The sequence below is a fragment of the Protomyctophum bolini genome (assembly GCF_963924005.1).
Source record: "Protomyctophum bolini genome assembly, chromosome: 5".
Taxonomy (NCBI): domain Eukaryota; kingdom Metazoa; phylum Chordata; class Actinopteri; order Myctophiformes; family Myctophidae; genus Protomyctophum; species Protomyctophum bolini.
The window spans coordinates 31929684-31948705 of record NC_137866.1 but is presented as its reverse complement, the minus strand read 5'-3'; the positions used below and the strand labels follow the sequence as shown (position 1 = coordinate 31948705).

General features: G+C 45.3%; 1 protein-coding gene across 1 annotated transcript in view; it reads right to left on the bottom strand.

The window, feature by feature from the left end:
• nphp4 (nephronophthisis 4) overlaps positions 1–19022 on the bottom strand; it is a 268172-nt gene that overhangs the window by 183484 nt on the left and 65666 nt on the right. Inside the window, exon 6 of the mRNA XM_080762891.1 lies at positions 15093–15229. Within this exon, the coding sequence (XP_080619017.1) occupies positions 15093–15229 (137 nt within the window). The remainder of the gene's footprint in view (positions 1–15092; positions 15230–19022) is intronic.

The following is a 19022-nucleotide window of genomic DNA, read 5'->3' as shown; positions in this document are numbered from 1 at the left end:
GGAAGGAACACGTTATTCCAACCAGTTCCTTTCCCCTCCATCAGGCTCAACAAGCTCTGAATCGGAGTTCCATTTTTACTTGTATTACAGTCAATATTTTTCTTTCACATAACGTTCCTTCATCAGTTTGAAACTTTTAAACAAGAGCGACTGCTTATTCAGTTAGATAAAAAAAAGACTAAACTAAAACTCATTAAGGAATTATGTACACATCAACTGCTTCTAAGCTGCTATCCCAGAATTCATTGCATATGGCTGGAGCTGGACTGGGCGAGTCGAGCCTCAATGGATTCAGAAATAGTTTACATTTTGTTCCAAAGTAATCATTTTTACTGAACTTACTGAACTAGAAATAATTGAGCCAATGTTGCAATGCACATCCTTTCTCCAGGGACTGTTTTCAGCTACATTTCAAAACAATTGAGAATATGTGACCAACATTTGACTGAGGGACTGCCATTGGATTTTTTTTTTTTTTTTAATAGCTTCAAATTGACATATCGGTTGTTCAGTTTGACCCACCAGTTTTGGAGATATGGCTTATAGAGTAATGTCTTGCAGAAAACAGCGAGTTGAGAAAACAGGTTTGAAAGGTTCACTTCTGTGGACTCTAACATTACACCTACTGTAGCTACATGTTTAAGCATTTATTTCATATTTACATGTCGATTTCAGCTCTGTCACTTATTTCAGACATGCTCTAGTATGTGAAGAGTCTAACTGTGTTATTAACTCATTTTGGAAGATTTTTTTTCTCCTTTGGAGAAAAGCTGGAATTTGCACGATGATAGGCTCTCAGTCAAATCTGGTCACAATTCTACACACTGTGAATAAGATTATCTATCAATCAATCAATTACACGTTAGCACCATTACTTCCAAAGAAAACACATACAGACACTGCATGGCAAACAGGTGTGGCACACATAGCTTTACACTGTTCTGTATGGTTATGTGCTTATTAATCATCACAGAGGCAATCATTAATATGTGATGTAGGTCCAGTCAAATCCTGACTGAAATGGGGGTCTAGGCATAATCACGGGCGCAAGTAGACGTGTCACCAAACTTTAACACATTATAGACGGGAACCCCTTGTGGTGTTTTAAGCATTATGTTATACTGTAGCTAGTGAAAAATACCAGATCTACAAGCTCATAGCGCGGCACCGAGCTTGTAGATCTATTTTTGAAAAATCTTAAATATGTGGCACAAATCTTTGAATATATATTCTTTCAGAGCGAGGGGGGGGGGAGAGAAAGAGACAGAGAGAGACAGAGAGCGAGAGAGACATAGAGAGACAGAGAGAGACAGAGAGAGAGAGAGAGAGAGAGAGATCACCAAACTTTCCCATCCTATCTCCCTTAGTCTTTGCACAGCCCCACGGCCACAGCTGCAGTCCTATAGTGTTGAGTGATTTCCTTCTTTTTTTTTTTGTACATTTGAGGGAAATGGAAGAAATGTCTCTCTCTACTGCCGGGCCTTGTCCTTTTAAATAATTTAACGATTTAATAATTAAATTAGGCTAAGACACGTTGTTCCGCCTGCGGCATGGCATTTGTCCTCCCCTGGTCCTCTCTCCCGTCCCCCTGCTGCCTTTTTTTCTCTACCGCTCTTTTGATCACCAGCCAAGACCACTTCTGATGCCGCCATGGAGAGGCCCTTTCATCACTGGAGGAGTGGATTGCCGTAGACGCATGCGCGTGCACGTGTGTGTGCGCGTGTGTGCTTGTGTGCATATGCGTGTGTGTGTGTGTGTGTGTGTGTGTGTGTGTGCGTGTGCGTGCCAGGGGTGCGGTGCCCCCGTCTGATTTCTGGGCATGCAGAAGGTCAGGGATTATAGTTTACTCTGACGTCACATTGGTCTACAACACCAGTGGTTCTCAAACCTTTTCATGTCAAGGACCCCCAAAATGACACTTTATAAGCCCCCCATTTGAAAAACATAATGCCAGGGACGCAAATAACAGAAGAATTGAGTGAATCTCAACCATTTTAATTTCAAGGACCCCCAGTTTGACATGCAGTAGGCCATTACGGACCCCCCATTTAATGGCATTTCTATCTCTGGGACCCCAATTTAAAATCAACGGTCGCAGCCCACTTTGAGAACCGATGGTCTAGACTACACATCATCATGTGAGCTGTAAACATTATGGAAAGCTAGTCCCATGTATTTCACATGAAAAGTAACACATAAGCTGGGGCGTTGCCCGCATGGCATAGAGGGAAACGTATAAAAAGAGACCTACATTTTGTGATGATGGTGTGTGCTAAATATAGACCCCGCTTATTGAGACGTGCATGTTGGCGTAGATTGGATTGACAGTGTGAGATGAGATGAGAATTCATTCACACACACCGTACTGTACACTTCACTGTTTCTTACACCCTCCATATCACTCACAGTATGCACATTAAGAGCCTAAACACACAAAACCGGCTAAACACACGAGAAACGCACACTCGCAAAGTATAAGTGCACAAAACATGCGCGCAAAATAATATGGCACGAGGTGTCAGCATCACTTCTGTGAAATCCTGATGACAATCCAGATGGAGTCACGCTTTCAAAAGGTCACACGCCGACACACTATCTCTGTCTCGCACGCACGCACACACGCACTCACACACGCACGCATGCACTCACACACACACGCACACACACACACACACACACACACACACACACTTTAATTAAAAGTTGCTGTCAGGAAGGATTGTGCATGCATTAGCACCTTTCACAGACGTGAGAATTTCGTCAGCACAGAAGTTTTACCGACCGTAGACAAGTCAATCAGGAACACTTTTAACTAATCCGCACGATTTAGGAGGATAGTTGCGAAGACCTTCAAAGCTCATCGCTCAAATGGGGGGGGGGTGGGTGGGTGCAATTCAAAGTGAGAGAAGTGATTCATTCCGAGGTGTCACCTAATGCGCGTTGGAGCGGGGGAGACAAAGTTGCACTGTTTCTACTTCTAAACTTTTGTATTCGTTTCTTACCGAGCACGAGCAGAACACGCAATAAAACTCCCCATTAGACACCGGTGTGTCTTGTAATGAAGACAATACAAAGCAATAACGGGTGATAACATTTATATCGTCGTCCCGAGGGCCACTGGGAGTCCCGACTGAACCCACCCAATCAATCGTGACGTAATGTTCCTTCACCTTTGCAATGAACACACCCAATCAATCCTGATGTAATGTTTCCTTCACCTTTTCCAATGACGTTCCCATTAGCGTCTTTTGAGCGACAACAATGCTTAGCGTTCAGGCGCCGTCCCTTCGGGGGACATCGATGAAGAACTCGAGCCCTTTTTTTTCTTTTGAGTCGTGGTGACCATCGCCGTACGGCACGCAGACAAGTCGGAGATTAGATTGACATATTGGCAGCCGTCGCGGAGTGAATTTAAGCGGCTCCATTCCCCATTAATCAATGTATTACATGCACTGAGCCACAGCAATGCTTCACCTTTGATACTCCTCCCACGGCGGCACACGTCAAGCCCTCTTCTTCACAACGTTCTATCGCACGCACACACACACACACACATACACACACAAGGGGCAACACTTGCGAGGTGTTTATTGAGTGACACGAGCAGAACATTAATACAGTGTTGTGACATCTGATCTGCGTGCAGAGGTAGAACGTTTTGTTCTCGCCCCATATTTGCATACTGGGCCGTGGTTGGTTAAAGCCTGGTTCCAGACGAATCTGGTTGGCTCGTCACCATTTCGGCCGTGAAGTCCTCCCACAATTGACCTATAGCTATGCACTGCTATGGTCTAATCACAGCTAAGCATAACATGGGTTAGACAAACCTCTCCACCAATAGTTGTCCTATATGATAAAACATTGTTTTAAAAAATAAATGTCAAGCACATTTTTCCAGTGGATATGGCAAGCCTTGTTGACGGATTTGGAAGATATTTAGAAAGTCTGGTTCCAAAAATGAACTAGTATTTAATGTGTAAAATCCATTATATTTACATTGGAATGAATGAGCCTGGCTGGAAAGTGTCCAAGTGGGAGTGTCTAAGTGGGAGAGGCCGGGTCTTAGCTAAAGGTGAATTGAGAGAGGGGCTAGACTTAATCTGTCTGCATGGGACAACATGCATTGCAAAGGCAGATGAAGGCTGGCTACGCAAGGCTATAGGCCTTCATGTAAATATGTTTTGTGATGAAAAGAAAAGACTGCATTGTAAATACCCTTGGCTTTGGTGTCACCTACAGCTTACAACAGAGGTAAAACAACAAGGGTGAGGCCATTAAGAAAATGCAGAGCGAAGGCTCACATGCCACAGAGAGTGTATTTCTTGGATCAAAGGTCCATCTATCAAACTCTTAGGCAAGTGATTACTTTTTTAATGTGAAGAAGCCTGGCCTACACTTGCACGCACCAGTACTGATGACCGTACAGACCATTCTAAACTCAACCTAGTCATGATTGGCTGCATCCTAGGCCAATGGGAGTCTGAATGGCATAAAAACCCATACTCTGAATGCCGCAACGCAGAGCGAGTGGCAACAGCAGCTAATGTTATGAGCTAACTGGAGCGAACAGGAAAGCCATAACAAAACACAGTGAGTGAACCAACAGAAGAACGTCGGAAACTAACGAAAAAGGGCACTACGAGAGCTCGTTGCACCTGGCAGTTATGACCCAGAGTAAGACCTTTTCATGTGTCCCAGTAGCCCACCAAATCAATATTTTCTACTTCCACTGGAGGTCTTACGCAGTAGCGCCATAGCATTCATACAAGCCTCATAAGCGTGGCACGAGCTTGTAGATCTGCAGTTTTTGAAAAATCATGAAAATGTGGTGCAAATCATTCAATATCAATATACTGTATATTCTGTCACAGTTGCTTCGGGGGGGGGGGGGGGGGGGCAGATAACTCTGGGGGTCCTTGATATGAAAAAGGTTGAGCACCACTGACATATAAATATAGGTTTTTCAGAAAACCGTTTTAGAATTGGCCTCATGGGTCTCAATGGTTTAAAGCAGGAAAAAGCCATGAAGAACACAGAATATAGAAATCCCATACTATGAGGCTCCGCTGTAGGTCTTCCCAGGTGGAGATTGGTGTCCACACTTGAGCTGCTTGATTAACTGCACAGCACACAAGTCATTCCCCCGGAGTCTGGGATGAAGGAGTCCGGCACAATGATATCAACGAGTTACAGGAGATGACAGCGTCGTCGTCATATCAATTTTCATCCCCTCACAGACACATTTCACTTAGCCAGGAGTGAGACTGGGCCCTGAGCAACACCACTGTACAAATAATTGTCGCCGCGTGGCCGCACCTGTCAAACATGGTTAACTGTCCCACTCTCCACGGACAAGAAGAAGAGGAAAGGGAATAGATAGGCTCCATTTAGTTTAGGAAATGGTTTGCCTTAAAGAGCTTGCAACCAGCAGCAACGGGATTGGAGTAATGGAAAGTGAGATAAAAGAAAATATCAAGACGTGGAAAAAGAATCATGGCGGAGTTTGTCAAGGCTGTATTACTGCTAGGAGTTGACCTGCTGCCTAGTAACCTCGCCTCACCAGGCTTTCCACCGCCTCGGAGGAAAGCCTCATGGTCTCTGTTTCAAAAGTCTGTATGATCCCGCCTGGGGCCGGATGATGTGGTTACGTCATGTTGTAGTATTGTTTTGTAGTCGCCAGACAGGATGAACAGGCGGCGACAACTTCCTTTTCCCTCTCAATAAAAGCTCTCGCTTACGAGAGCTTTTATTGCTTTTAATCAAACAGGAAGCAACAAACAGCTTCCTTTTTGTTGTAGGCAAACCATTGCCTACAACATGACGTAAGCATATCATCCGGCTCCAGCACGGATCATATACCGAAATGAAATGGTGCCCAGGCTAGCTGCCTAGAGATCTTGTCAATTGAAGAGTGTATAGAGCAACCGTCTTAAAAATGGATACAAATGTCATCCGATTGTGTCTAGAAGGGGTAGAATAATCCCCTTGACACTGCACCATCAGTGGTTTAAAGTTACAATCCTATAGCCTCTGCCGGCGCAGAGAGGTCATTGCAAATGTAACACCAGGGATTCCAACTAGGGTGGCCAGACGTCCGGTTTCACGCCGGACAGTCCGGTTTTAGACCCACCTGTCCTCCTCTCACATCAACCTCTGGCCGGACACATAATTGTCAGTTTTTTTGTGATATACAGTGCTTGTGCCATAACTGTCATTTACGTCGTCTGCCTGGGTATTAAAATCTCTGCAGCGCTGCTCAGCTCCGAAGCGAGTGGAGACGTTCGGAGTGTTGCCATGTCCGCTTAATTATAAGCGACTTTGGGCTTGTTTTATATAATAGGCTACTAAGCCTAGTCAGGCTTCTTTTGGGCTTGTTTTCATAGACATGGTTGCTTGGTTCTCTTCCAAAACCTGGCAACACTGCCAGTGGGATGGTCGGTTTGTTACTTTGTTGAGCTCTCAATTTAGTATAGTTAATGCAGAGATAAATAAACCAAATATGCCGAAATGAAAAACTACATTTAATGAGCAATATGGAGCTCGACATCATAAAGAAAGGGAGGCTAAAGCACTGTGAACATACATATAGGCTACTGGCTTCATTCTATTTCTATGTCCCACACCGATGACCATAAGACTGTATAAAAAACCCCACAAGAAAGAGATTAAACATAAAACATACCGGTATCTAAACATGAAATAAAATAAATTGATTATAAAATGAATGGCCTTTGTGGTACCCTATAGCCTAATTTAAAAAGGTTAATTTAATTAGCAAATATATGTTCTCTGTGGACATAATGCTGGAGAGGATGGTGGTGAAAATCAGGTGCGGTGCAATAGTAGTAGTAATAATATTAATATCTGGAATCTGGGGGGGGGGGGGGGGGGGGGGGTTCGGGGGAGCGACTAGCGAGCCCCGCAAAAAGTGTCCTCCTTTCTGAGGTCTTGCAGGTGGCCACCCTAATTCCAACCCACCCAGGTCTCCTGCTTGTGTGGGAAAAAAACGAACGACTGCCAGCTCCCACTCTTCCAAGAGAGAATTTGCCTTATATAGATATACAGTACTGTATATAATACGTATTATATACATATATTAGGCGTAAACTGATTTATCCCAATAAAAGCCACAGGCTACGAGAGAACGAGTCACGCTTGTATTGTTATTCTTACGGTTTGAGGGAAAGGAAGTTCCAGATTGAGGGTTCCGGCCTGATGACTATAAAACAATGAATACTTGCCTGGCTTCTAAATCCTGGAATGTCTTAGTGTTAGTCTAGTTTTAGTCGACTCAATATCATAGGATTTTAGTCGACAAAATGTACAGCTGATTTAGTCGACTAAAATGTATTTTGGCAGGCCTTGATGCCGTCGTAATGACTGTTTTTACACTTGCTGAAAATAGCCAATCTACAAGCTCAGAATGCGTCACGCTGCGACGCGTTGTGAGCTTGTACATCGGCTATTTTCAGCACACAACCAAGTGTAAAATGACTTATACTGGATCTCTTCCGTCATAGTTTTAGTCGACGAAAACAACAACAAAGGGTCAATGGTTACACTCCCAAGAGTTACAAATGGATACATTAAGATTTTACTCAGGTGTAGCCGTGAACGGTACCTCAGGTGTAGCCGTGAACGGTACCCATGCTTTATTAGCTGTCATGCTTCCAGCTCTCTCGTTTCTTCTTCTTCCTCAAATCACAAACAAGAACAATGTCTGCATATAATATTAATAATGGATTGCATTTTTTATAGCACTTTTCTATGCACTACGTGCTTACTCAAAGCGCTTACAATGGTCCATTCATTCATACATTGGGAGGTGAAGCGGTCAACAGTCAACGCCTGCGTCCTCACTTTCCACATACACACACCAACGGTGGCAACCACTGGAGGCAATGTGAGGTTCAGTGCCTTGCCCAAGGACACTTCCACATGTGGACACAACCACTGGAGGCAATGTGAGGTTCAGTGCCTTGCCCAAGGACACTTCCACATGTGGACACAACCACTGGAGGCAATGTGGGGTTCTGTTCCTTGCCCAAGGACACTTCCACATGTGGACACAACCACTGGAGGCAATGTGGGGTTCAGTGTCTTGCCCAACCACTGGAGGCAATGTGGGGTTCAGTGTCTTGCCCAACCACTGGAGGCAATGTGGGGTTCAGTGTCTTGCCCAACCACTGGAGGCAATGTGGGGTTCAGTGCCTTGCCCAACCACTGGAGGCAATGTGGGGTTCAGTGCCTTGCCCAAGGACACTTCCACATGTGGACAGGAGGGGCCGGGATTCCAGCCGTCGACCCACGGATCATTGGACGACCTGCTCTACCTCCTATATGGGGCTCAGTGAGCCCCATATGCTGCATATGGCTTCAGAATACACAAAGAAACAAACTGAAACTGGTGCTAAACAGCACCAAGGCTTGTAATCATAGTGGAACCTCTTTCAGGATTATTCCAAAAATAGAATAGTAGATAACTCTAACTCAATGTCACCTCATGTCCCACAATAAAATAAACGGCCTAGTTCCACTTTATGCTTGCTTTCTGAGGGAGTTGTAGAACTTTCTGAACTCTGACCAGCATTACTTATCATGTCACACTCTGCACACGGTCTGGTCGTCCCCCTCCCTTCGGGCAGTCTGTGGCTGCGTAGTATTAATATTAACCCATTTTGGTGTTTTAAGCATTCTGTTCTACTTTCTACACCGAGTGCCGCACTACGAGCTTGTAGGTCTGCTATTTTTGAAAAGTTGTGAAAATGTGGTGCAAATCTTTGAATATATATTCTTTCAAAGCGAACGTCTTTAACTCAAATCTTTGCTTCTGGGGGGTCCCTGGAACAGCATATTGTTCATAACAGATGGGGGTCGGCGGCCAATTACATACATTTTTGGGGGCCCTTGACATGAACATGTTTGAGAACCACTGACATAGAAACATGGGTTTTTCAGAAAACTTTCAGAAATATTTAGAAGACATTTGTAGAATCGTTCCCAGGTCTAAATGGTTTAAGCTTCTTTATATAGCTGTGAGAATCATGAACTCTAGACCTTGAACTCTGACCTTTGCACTAGTGATCTGAGAGACTACACATGAACTCTGCATTATATGAACTTGAGCTGTGACACATGAACTTGAGCTGTGACACATGAACTTGAGCCAGGACATTAAAGCCGGAACATTATATGAACTTCAGCTGTGATGACACATGAACTGTTTATTTTTAATGCTGTTTATTAGTGCTGCTGCCCCGCTATATTAGTGGGTTGTGTAATTGCTTTTTTCGGGTTTTTTGCACTTTAGGTTTTATGTTTATTAAGTGTTTTTTAGATTAGTGGTTCCCAAAGTGCAGGAGTTCCAGGGGGTCCCCATGCAGCTAAATAATAGTTTGGAACCAAATGGACCCTTATGGGCCTGTAACACTGAGAGTGTACAAATGGACCCGTTAGTTAAATTAACATAGAGTTTACAATATAAATTGGGGTCCCAGAGATAGAAATGCCATTAAATGAGGGGTCTGTAGCCTAATGCATGTGAAACTGGGGGTCCTTGAAATTGAACGGGTTGAGAATCACTGCTAAGAGCCGTAACAATCTTCCCTTATGGGAGTCCTGGCATATCTTTTCAAATGGGGGGCTAATTAGTGCCCATACTGCTCACTGCCGGGTGAGCAGTATGGGTTAGCGCCCCAGCCTGTGTCCTCTGTGAGGAGGAAGCCCAACAAACCTCTGAGGCCTTTAGGAGGGCCATTATAATCCACCAATGCAGTGCCTGGTGCTGGGAGTCTGGTGCAACGCACAGGTCTTGGGCCTGGTGAGAGCAGGAGTGGACCTGGTGAGACATAGGGGCCCGGTCAGGAGTCAACCCACAGAGCCTACGTGATTGTGTGGCCTTGCTCATTCCCTGATGGACTGATCGAGGGTAGCTACTGGGACGTAAGTCGGGATTTGATCAACCCCAGCTGGGTCGCCTGAGTGAGGGGTATGTTGGTAGTAGACCCGAAACCCCGTTGACCTCAGGAAACATCACTGAGGATACGTCCCAGCCTCCCAGGTGCATCCTGTTGACCTCAGGAAACATCACTGAGGATACGTCCCACCCTGTTGACCTCAGGAAACATCACTGAGGATACGTCCCAGCCTCCCAGGTGCATCCTGTTGACCTCAGGAAACATCACTGAGGATACGTCCCAGCCTCCCAGGTGCATCCTGTTGACCTCAGGAAACATCACTGAGGATACGTCCCAGCCTCCCAGGTGCATCCTGTTGACCTCAGGAAACATCACTGAGGATACGTCCCAGGTGAAACCCTGTTGACCTCAGGAAACATCACTGAGGATACGTCCCAGCCTCCCTCCTTAATGACCTCAGGAAACATCACTGAGGATACGTCCCAGCCTCCCAGGGAAACATCACTGAGAATACGTCCCAGCCTCCCAGGGAAACATCACTGAGGATACGTCCCAGCCTCCCAGGGAAACATCACTGAGGATACGTCCCAGCCTCCCAGGGAAACATCACTGAGGATACGTCCCAGCCTCCCAGGTGCATCCTGTTGACCTCAGGAAACATCACTGAGGATACGTCCCAGCCTCCCAGGTGCATCCTGTTGACCTCAGGAAACATCACTGAGGATACGTCCCAGCCTCCCAGGGAAACATCACTGAGGATACGTCCCAGCCTCCCAGGTGCATCCTGTTGACCTCAGGAAACATCACTGAGGATACGTCCCAGCCTCCCAGGTGCATCCTGTTGACCTCAGGAAACATCACTGAGGATACGTCCCAGCCTCCCAGGTGCATCCTGTTGACCTCAGGAAACATCACTGAGGATACGTCCCAGCCTCCCAGGGAAACATCACTGAGGATACGTCCCAGCCTCCCAGGGAAACATCACTGAGGATACGTCCCAGCCTCCCAGGTGCATCCTGTTGACCTCAGGAAACATCACTGAGGATACGTCCCAGCCTCCCAGGTGCATCCTGTTGACCTCAGGAAACATCACTGAGGATACGTCCCAGCCTCCCAGGGAAACATCACTGAGGATACGTCCCAGCCTCCCAGGTGCATCCTGTTGACCTCAGGAAACATCACTGAGGATACGTCCCAGCCTCCCAGGTGCATCCTGTTGACCTCAGGAAACATCACTGAGGATACGTCCCAGCCTCCCAGGTGCATCCTGTTGACCTCAGGAAACATCACTGAGGATACGTCCCAGCCTCCCAGGGAAACATCACTGAGGATACGTCCCAGCCTCCCAGGGAAACATCACTGAGGATACGTCCCAGCCTCCCAGGTGCATCCTGTTGACCTCAGGAAACATCACTGAGGATACGTCCCAGCCTCCCAGGTGCATCCTGTTGACCTCAGGAAACATCACTGAGGATACGTCCCAGCCTCCCAGGTGCATCCTGTTGACCTCAGGAAACATCACTGAGGATACGTCCCAGCCTCCCAGGTGCATCCTGTTGACCTCAGGAAACATCACTGAGGATACGTCCCAGCCTCCCAGGGAAACATCACTGAGGATACGTCCCAGCCTCCCAGGTGCATCCTGTTGACCTCAGGAAACATCACTGAGGATACGTCCCAGCCTCCCAGGGAAACATCACTGAGGATACGTCCCAGCCTCCCAGGGAAACATCACTGAGGATACGTCCCAGCCTCCCAGGTGCATCCATGAGATGTATTCTTTAGTTATAGTGTCAATTTGGGGGTCCTTGACATGAAAAAGTTGAGGAACCCTGAGTAAACAAATGTCGTTCGTAATGACAATACAACTCCTTGAACCTAGAGTAGTGCAGTCTGCAGGCGCTACAGGTTGCTGTTACAGATACAAAACACCACAAGTCATTCTCCAACATCTGATTAAACTCCCCAGGCTCTTCCCAAGCATCTTTCTCATGTCTGGCTATTATCAATAAGTAAAATGCTGCTAGTATCAGCAGGAGAAATATGGGTCAGGCGTGCAGGGACTGCCAACAGCTGATTGGTTGTGCATATAGCAGCAGCAGCGGCCAGGAGAAATAATGGCACAGAGAATGCAAGCAGAACTGGGAAATAACGATAATATTATGTCACCCCAAAACTAGGGCTGACCTTCGATTCCGTATTTGATGATCGATTCCCGCGTTTCGAACGTCGACGCTTCGAAACGTCAACGGGGGGGGGGGGGGGGGGGGGGGGGGGGTGCGCGCGCGAGCAGTGACTCTTTGGCTTAAACAACGATATAGCGGAGAGAAAGGCATGCTTGTATTGGTCTCATTTATTTTAAACAATAAGCAACAACTGTAGCAGGCTTGCAGCCTTCATGAAAGCAGTGACGCACAAATAATTTGGCTTAATAAAACATCCGACCGTAACAAGTCAACTGCCTGAAACAGGCATTACCTCTCCATCAAATAAAAATATATATAATCCAAACTCCTCTGTCAATTGTAAACGAACGGTAACATGAATGAACTTTTCAAGCCTGACACTTGTCAGAAATAAAATCAACCACGGTTGATTTGATTGATCATAAAGTTAATGTGACTGTGAGTGTGCGTATGGGAAAAAATATATAAACTTCACAGATTATAGATCACTTGGAATTATAACAATCTGAGTATTGCCTGAATAATGCCACTAGTGAAATCCCATTTTTTTATCGACATGCGATGCCGATGGAGAAATCCCACATAGTTAAATTTACCTAGTCATGCTGCATGCGCTGTTGGTCGATGAAGAATTATAATCCAAGGTTTGTCAATCATATTATGGTTTATGGTTGAAAGTAAACCATAATATTAAAGTAAACTCTAAGAAGAGATCTGCAGACTGCAGTGCAGAATGCATGCAGCTCCACTTGCTAATTGAGTTGACATTTGCGCAACTTCACTGCATTACAGTAATTAGTTATTTGCCAGCACCTGCTCCAATATAGGCCTAAATCAAACTTTATTTATATAGCACATTTAAAACAATAAAAGCTGACCAAAGTGCTGTAGGCCTGCAGGCTGAAACAAGTGGAGCATCGCATCACCATCGGCGCAAAAAAAAAAAGCATAATTAAAAGACAAAACACAGGCAAATAGTATATGCTACATTATTACAATAATACGATCAGGTGCAATTAAATGCCAAAGAGAAAAGGTGTTTTGGTCTGGGTCTGTAGGAGCAAAAAATATCAATTCTTCGGTGCACTGAGCGCACTCACCATGTGAATCCAAGCAGCGTAATGGCTCATCGATAAAAGTTGAGATTTTATAGTGGCATTATTCAGGCAATACTCAACAGATTGTTATAATTCCAAGTGATCTATAATCTGTGAAGTTTATATTTTCATTTTCGTGTAAGTAATGTTTTTATATGACTTATCAAACAAGGTAGCCTATATTTAATGTCCACTGAGCTGTGGTGCATGCGCTTGCCTTCCTTGTTAACACGGGGAAAGAGGAGGCGTTGCGAGGTGCTGCGAGGCGCAAGCATGGCTCGCGGACCAAATGGGGCCGTCTCGCGGACCAAAAGCGGACGCTTTTTTTTAAATTACTATTCGATTCAAAATTTAAAAATCGATTCCCGTGCGTATCGATTGAACGTCGATTAATCGATTTTTTTGGGTCAGCCCTACCCAAAACCACCGATATTGTCAAGCCTTCTCTAGACATCCATGATCATAGGTTTTCAACGTCTCCTCTTAAAACACAATCAGCGCCGGGATTCCTTCAAAATAGGAGCTCTGGGGTGCTGGAAAGACATGGCCGCTTTTACTCTGAAACCCACGACCCGGAAACAATACGGAAAAAAATATTTGCTTTACACTGCTAGCTTACATTGCTATTGTTTTAATGTATACGATATATACAGTATGATCCAAAAAGCGTTCATATTTTGCGGGAGAGACGGATGAGGAGCAGAAATGAAGCGCTAGTATATCCGTCAGCTCAAGACCACGGAGAGCGCACTGGATTAGGAGAGACAAGGCATTTTTTCTGCCACGCTAACAGCTAAGTCAACGGTAAGCTAACATGAGCCGAGAGTGTAGCATACGGTGGTCGAAAGTCGAACTGAAAAAAAAAAGAAGGAAAAAATGCAGAATATTCTTCTCTCGCCTGGTATCATCATTGAGGATGCGACGTCTACAGACGTCGTATGCACCCGACTGTTCGATTCCCTATGACGTTCTCAGACGTCCTATGTAGTACGCTACGTACGGAATGTGTTAAAGGACCACTTCACCACTTTTCAATGTTCATGATAAAATAAAATAAATTGTCCTACTCTGTGTCTCATTGGAGGGCAGTTCAGAAAACCGTCCACCAGTGACACCATCGATGGAGAATCCATGGAGAATCCAAGCTAATAGAAATGGCAGGCTTTCTATTCCTGTTGCAATGCGTTCTCACGATAATAAAACATCGAAATACAGGTATTTGGCCTGGTCCGGTTTAGCGGTAATCCAGCATGACACTGTGTTGCAGGTTCGAGTCCCGATCCGAACAACTTTACTGTGATCTATCAATAAAGTCCAGTTCCTGGTTGTGTCTCAGCCAATCACAATCTTAGCCAGAGAGAGAGAGACAGAGAGGCATTGCTGCTGAAGAATCTTTATGTTACTGCAGTGCCTATTTATCACCTCAAATGTCTTCAGATGCATATTTTACTTCACTGTCCAAAATTAAAATGGGAATGCAACTCATCCACCTCTAAATGGCAATAGTTCAGCACATGCCACCATAGATTTGTTCCATTTCTTTAGAACGAGAGTTCTAAAATCATCTGTCTTAAATCATGATCACAATGTTATCAATTAAAAACGTATGAACTTGTGAAAAATAAGTCAAATCAGCACTTGGCCTTCAATGAGTTTTAATGCAGCATCCGGCATTCAGAACAGAGTGGTGGCCCTGTAGTAGCGTCTCCATGAAGACCATCTCTCTAGACCGATTCAGAGCTACGCAGCTGAATCCGTCAGCAACTCCCAGTTCGTTGTTAGTAGGAATGTCAACAAAGACGCACCACCGGAAGAAGAGGGCCGAGGGAGAGTGAACGGGCCAAACATCCGGTCTCTACACACGGACCCAAAGGCAAACCCAAGAGCCTTACCGTGTTGTGGCAGTCGTCGTTGACCAGCTGCAGCAGTCGTCTCTCCAACACCTCCAGAGACGGCTGGAGGGACACGCTCAGTCTGTCCAGGGTGTAGGACCATGAGTCCAGCAGCTGGGGTCTCAGGAGAGCGTCTCCTACAGGCCAGATAGAAGACGGAAAAGAATCATCCACACGTACGAGATAGCATTATGGCATCTATTACTGTGTGTGTGTGTGTGTGTGTGTGTGTGTGTGTGTGTGTGTGTGTGTGTGTGTGTGCACATGCGTGCGTGCGTGCGTCCATGCGTGCGTGTGCCTGTGAGCGTGTGTGTCCCACAAACCCACATGCCCTCTCTAAGCCATCCTTTGTCACGACCAGTAGAAACATACTGTATAGCTTTTTCTTAAGTTGGATGAAGAAACCAATATATACCCGTTTTGGCAGTATAAGTGTTTTGCGGGCTATAGGCTCGGTGGGTTAGTTAGGGTCAGTATAGGTGTTTTGCAGGCTATAGGCTATGGGTTAGTTAGGGTCAGTATAGGTGTTTTGCAGGCTATAGGCTATGGGTTAGTTAGGGTCAGTATAGGTGTTTTGCAGGCTATAGGCTATGGGTTAGTTAGGGTCAGTATAGGTGTTTTGCAGGCTATAGGCTCGGTGGGTTAGTTAGGGTCAGTATAGGTGTTTTGCAGGCTAGGCTCGGTGGGTTAGTTAGGGTTAGTGTAGGTGTTTTGCAGGCTAGGCTCGGTGGGTTAGTTAGGGTCAGTACAGGTGTTTTGCAGGCTATAGGCTATGGGTTAGTTAGGGTCAGTATAGGTGTTTTGCAGGCTAGGCTCGGTGGGTTAGTTAGGGTCAGTATAGGTGTTTTGCAGGCTAGGCTCGGTGGGTTAGTTAGGGTTAGTGTAGGTGTTTTGCAGGCTAGGCTCGGTGGGTTAGTTAGGGTTAGTGTAGGTGTTTTGCAGGCTAGGCTCGGTGGGTTAGTTAGGGTTAGTGTAGGTGTTTTGCAGGCTAGGCTCGGTGGGTTAGTTAGGGTTAGTGTAGGTGTTTTGCAGGCTAGGCTTGGTGGGTTAGTTAGGGTTAGTGTAGGTGTTTTGCAGGCTAGGCTCGGTGGGTTAGTTAGGGTTAGTGTAGGTGTTTTGCGGGCTATAGGCTCGGTGGGTTAGTTAGGGTCAGTATAGGTGTTTTGCAGGCTATAGGCTCGGTTGGTTAGTTAGGGTTAGTGTAGGTGTTTTGCAGGCTAGGCTCGGTGGGTTAGTTAGGGTTAGTGTAGGTGTTTTGCAGGCTAGGCTCGGTGTGTTAGTTAGGGTCAGTGTAGGTGTTTTGCGGGCTATAGGCTCGGTGGGTTAGTTAGGGTCAGTATAGGTGTTTTGCGGGCTATAGGCTCGGTGCTTTGACTGCATTTCAATGCCTTAATTATAGTCTCTGTCAGCTGGATTTGCTGTGAGCCTCCGAAACTCCATCTGAATTAGTGCTCCATTGATTTGCTGTGAGCTAGCTGCCCAATACCCACTGAAATATTTAAAAGACAGCAAGAGAGGGAGGGTGGAGAGAGAAAGAGCGAACGAGAGAGAGGTTGGGGTTGATACGAGTTCTTGGGACAAAACAACCACAAAACAGCCTCCAATTGGATGCGTGTGAACTTTATCCGATCCAATTGAGAGGTAAAGCACTTCCAGCCCAACGGATGCAGTGGAAGGGCCTTCGCAATCACCACCTCCAGTCCACAACAGAGCGGGAAAGAAAAAAAGAAAATAGCGGGTGTGATTGTAATCTCTTCAAAGTGTAATGTACTGTAGCCGTCGCAGCGTTTCATTGAGACCCCTTGTCTCTGGGAGGGGAGGTGGACGGCTCTGTATATGCACTGTGAATAGCAAGTCGGCAGCTTAGGTCTCGGCTTGCTCACAGACCCGGAAAATGGAGGGGATTTGGCCCGCCAACATATAGCTCTCGCCGACTCCCAATGATTGTGTCTGCACTGTCAGACTTCATTACATTCACTGCTTGGAAACGTACTTCTAAGTACACTGCATTTCAATTTCTGATAGACCAAAGTCCCCCTGCAGTAAAGGCTGGCATTTTCAAGCTATTTTATGCATGGCATAATGTTATAGACAGCAAACTGTGTCTAATGTTTTTTTTATTGCTTTCAGGTGAGGTCGTTCCTACTAATCCTGTGTCCTGGAGTGGCATCTTTCAGGTGCGTCAGACAGGTAGGGTTGCACAATTACTCGAAAGTAATGGAAAAGTCCTGAATGATTCCATGGTCTTGAATTGAAGCGCGGCACTCGGGTTCAAACGTCCTATTTGGTCAGATGTTGCACCTTGACCTCCATCTCCTCAGCGGTACACGAGTGTTGACGACCAGAACAATATCGTACAACCCATCTCCCCATCCAGCAGGCTCACAGAGGAAGAACAACATCACAGAGGACTTTTCATAACATTTGGCCGTATAGCAACTAGAACGGACAATGAGCAACAAAAGCATTCTTTCCGTGCCGTGCATGCATGCGCACAACATAGTTGCGTTCGGTGCCTCCTTCAATGAACACATAATTGAAGGAATCTGATACCCTGACATGTTTTCAGTAGGAATGCATTGTGTTTGAGCGATGGATGATGAGCGATTAGATTAGAAAAAACTAAACCGGATGAGAGCGGATTAGGTGGATGAGATGAGATGATGAGATGAGATTCAATTTATTGTCAATGTACAGTACAAGTACAGCACAGCGAAAGGTATTTTCGCATCTCACCAATGGTGCAAACATGTCAGTAGGTGGTTCTGCAGGATTTTCCGTGCAGGTGTTTCGTCTGCCTTTGTTTTGCGTTGTCTTTCCTTTCACACAAATGTTCTTATCAGTACGAGACGGCATGAAATGCATTATTACATTTCAAAAAGCATCTCTCCTCCATAATAGCTGCAATAAAACACAGTGCAGTTCATCTAGAAGGGAAAGTGTTTTCATCAAGCTGAAGGTCATATATTGTGAAAATGTGCAGACTGAATTATCACCTCAAACTCAACTCAACTCTATAGCACCACATTTAATAAATGAAATAAAAACACCCCCACCTCCATCCTTGGAGCCTTCACTGGGTGACAAAAGTCTCCACTTTTCTCTCAAGAAGGTGACAAAAGTCTCCACTTTTCTCTCAAGAAAAGAGAAAAAACAAACCAACAAAAGAAAACAAAAAATTGTCCAGGCTGATAAAGTGACAGTAAAGGTGGTTGCACACTGGACATCTAAAAATCAGAAAAACGCAGCAGTGTGCAGGGACCTGTATTTACAAAGTACCTAGTGCTACTGTATCTTATGTATAAATTCTAGGGCTGTCAAAATTAGTGAGTTAACTGAGTTAATTAAATTGTGAAATTAATCAGATTATAAAAATGTAACGCAATTAATCCATGCTTGGATGACTCGCCCCATAAATCCCATCCACACTGCACTATCTAGCCCTATCTGGATGAGAAAAAAACACAAGTTGGTTATTGCCATAAGAGACTTCACATAGGCAGCGGCTCAAATCACATAGCACGACAACGGGGTGAGAGACAGAGAAACACCATCCTGCCATACTTTTTTGTTATAAAGAATGAAAACATACATTATGTATAGTTAAATGTATATCCGCCTTCTGTCATTTATCTTATCATTCCCACAACACTATACAGAAAAACATGGCGTATTTTGGACATAGTTCGAATGGTGATTAATCATGATGAATTCTTCTTTAAGCTGTGATTAATCTGATTAAAAGTTTTAATCGTTTGATAGCCCTAATAAATTCACAAAACCTGTGTCTGCCTGTGCGGGTCCTGGGCATAACTAGGGCACCGTCTGAGAATGGATACCACGGCTGCTCTGGAAGTGTAACCAGTACAACATGCATTGTTCCTGCTCTGGAAGTGTAACCAGTACAACATGCATTGTTCCTGCTCTGGA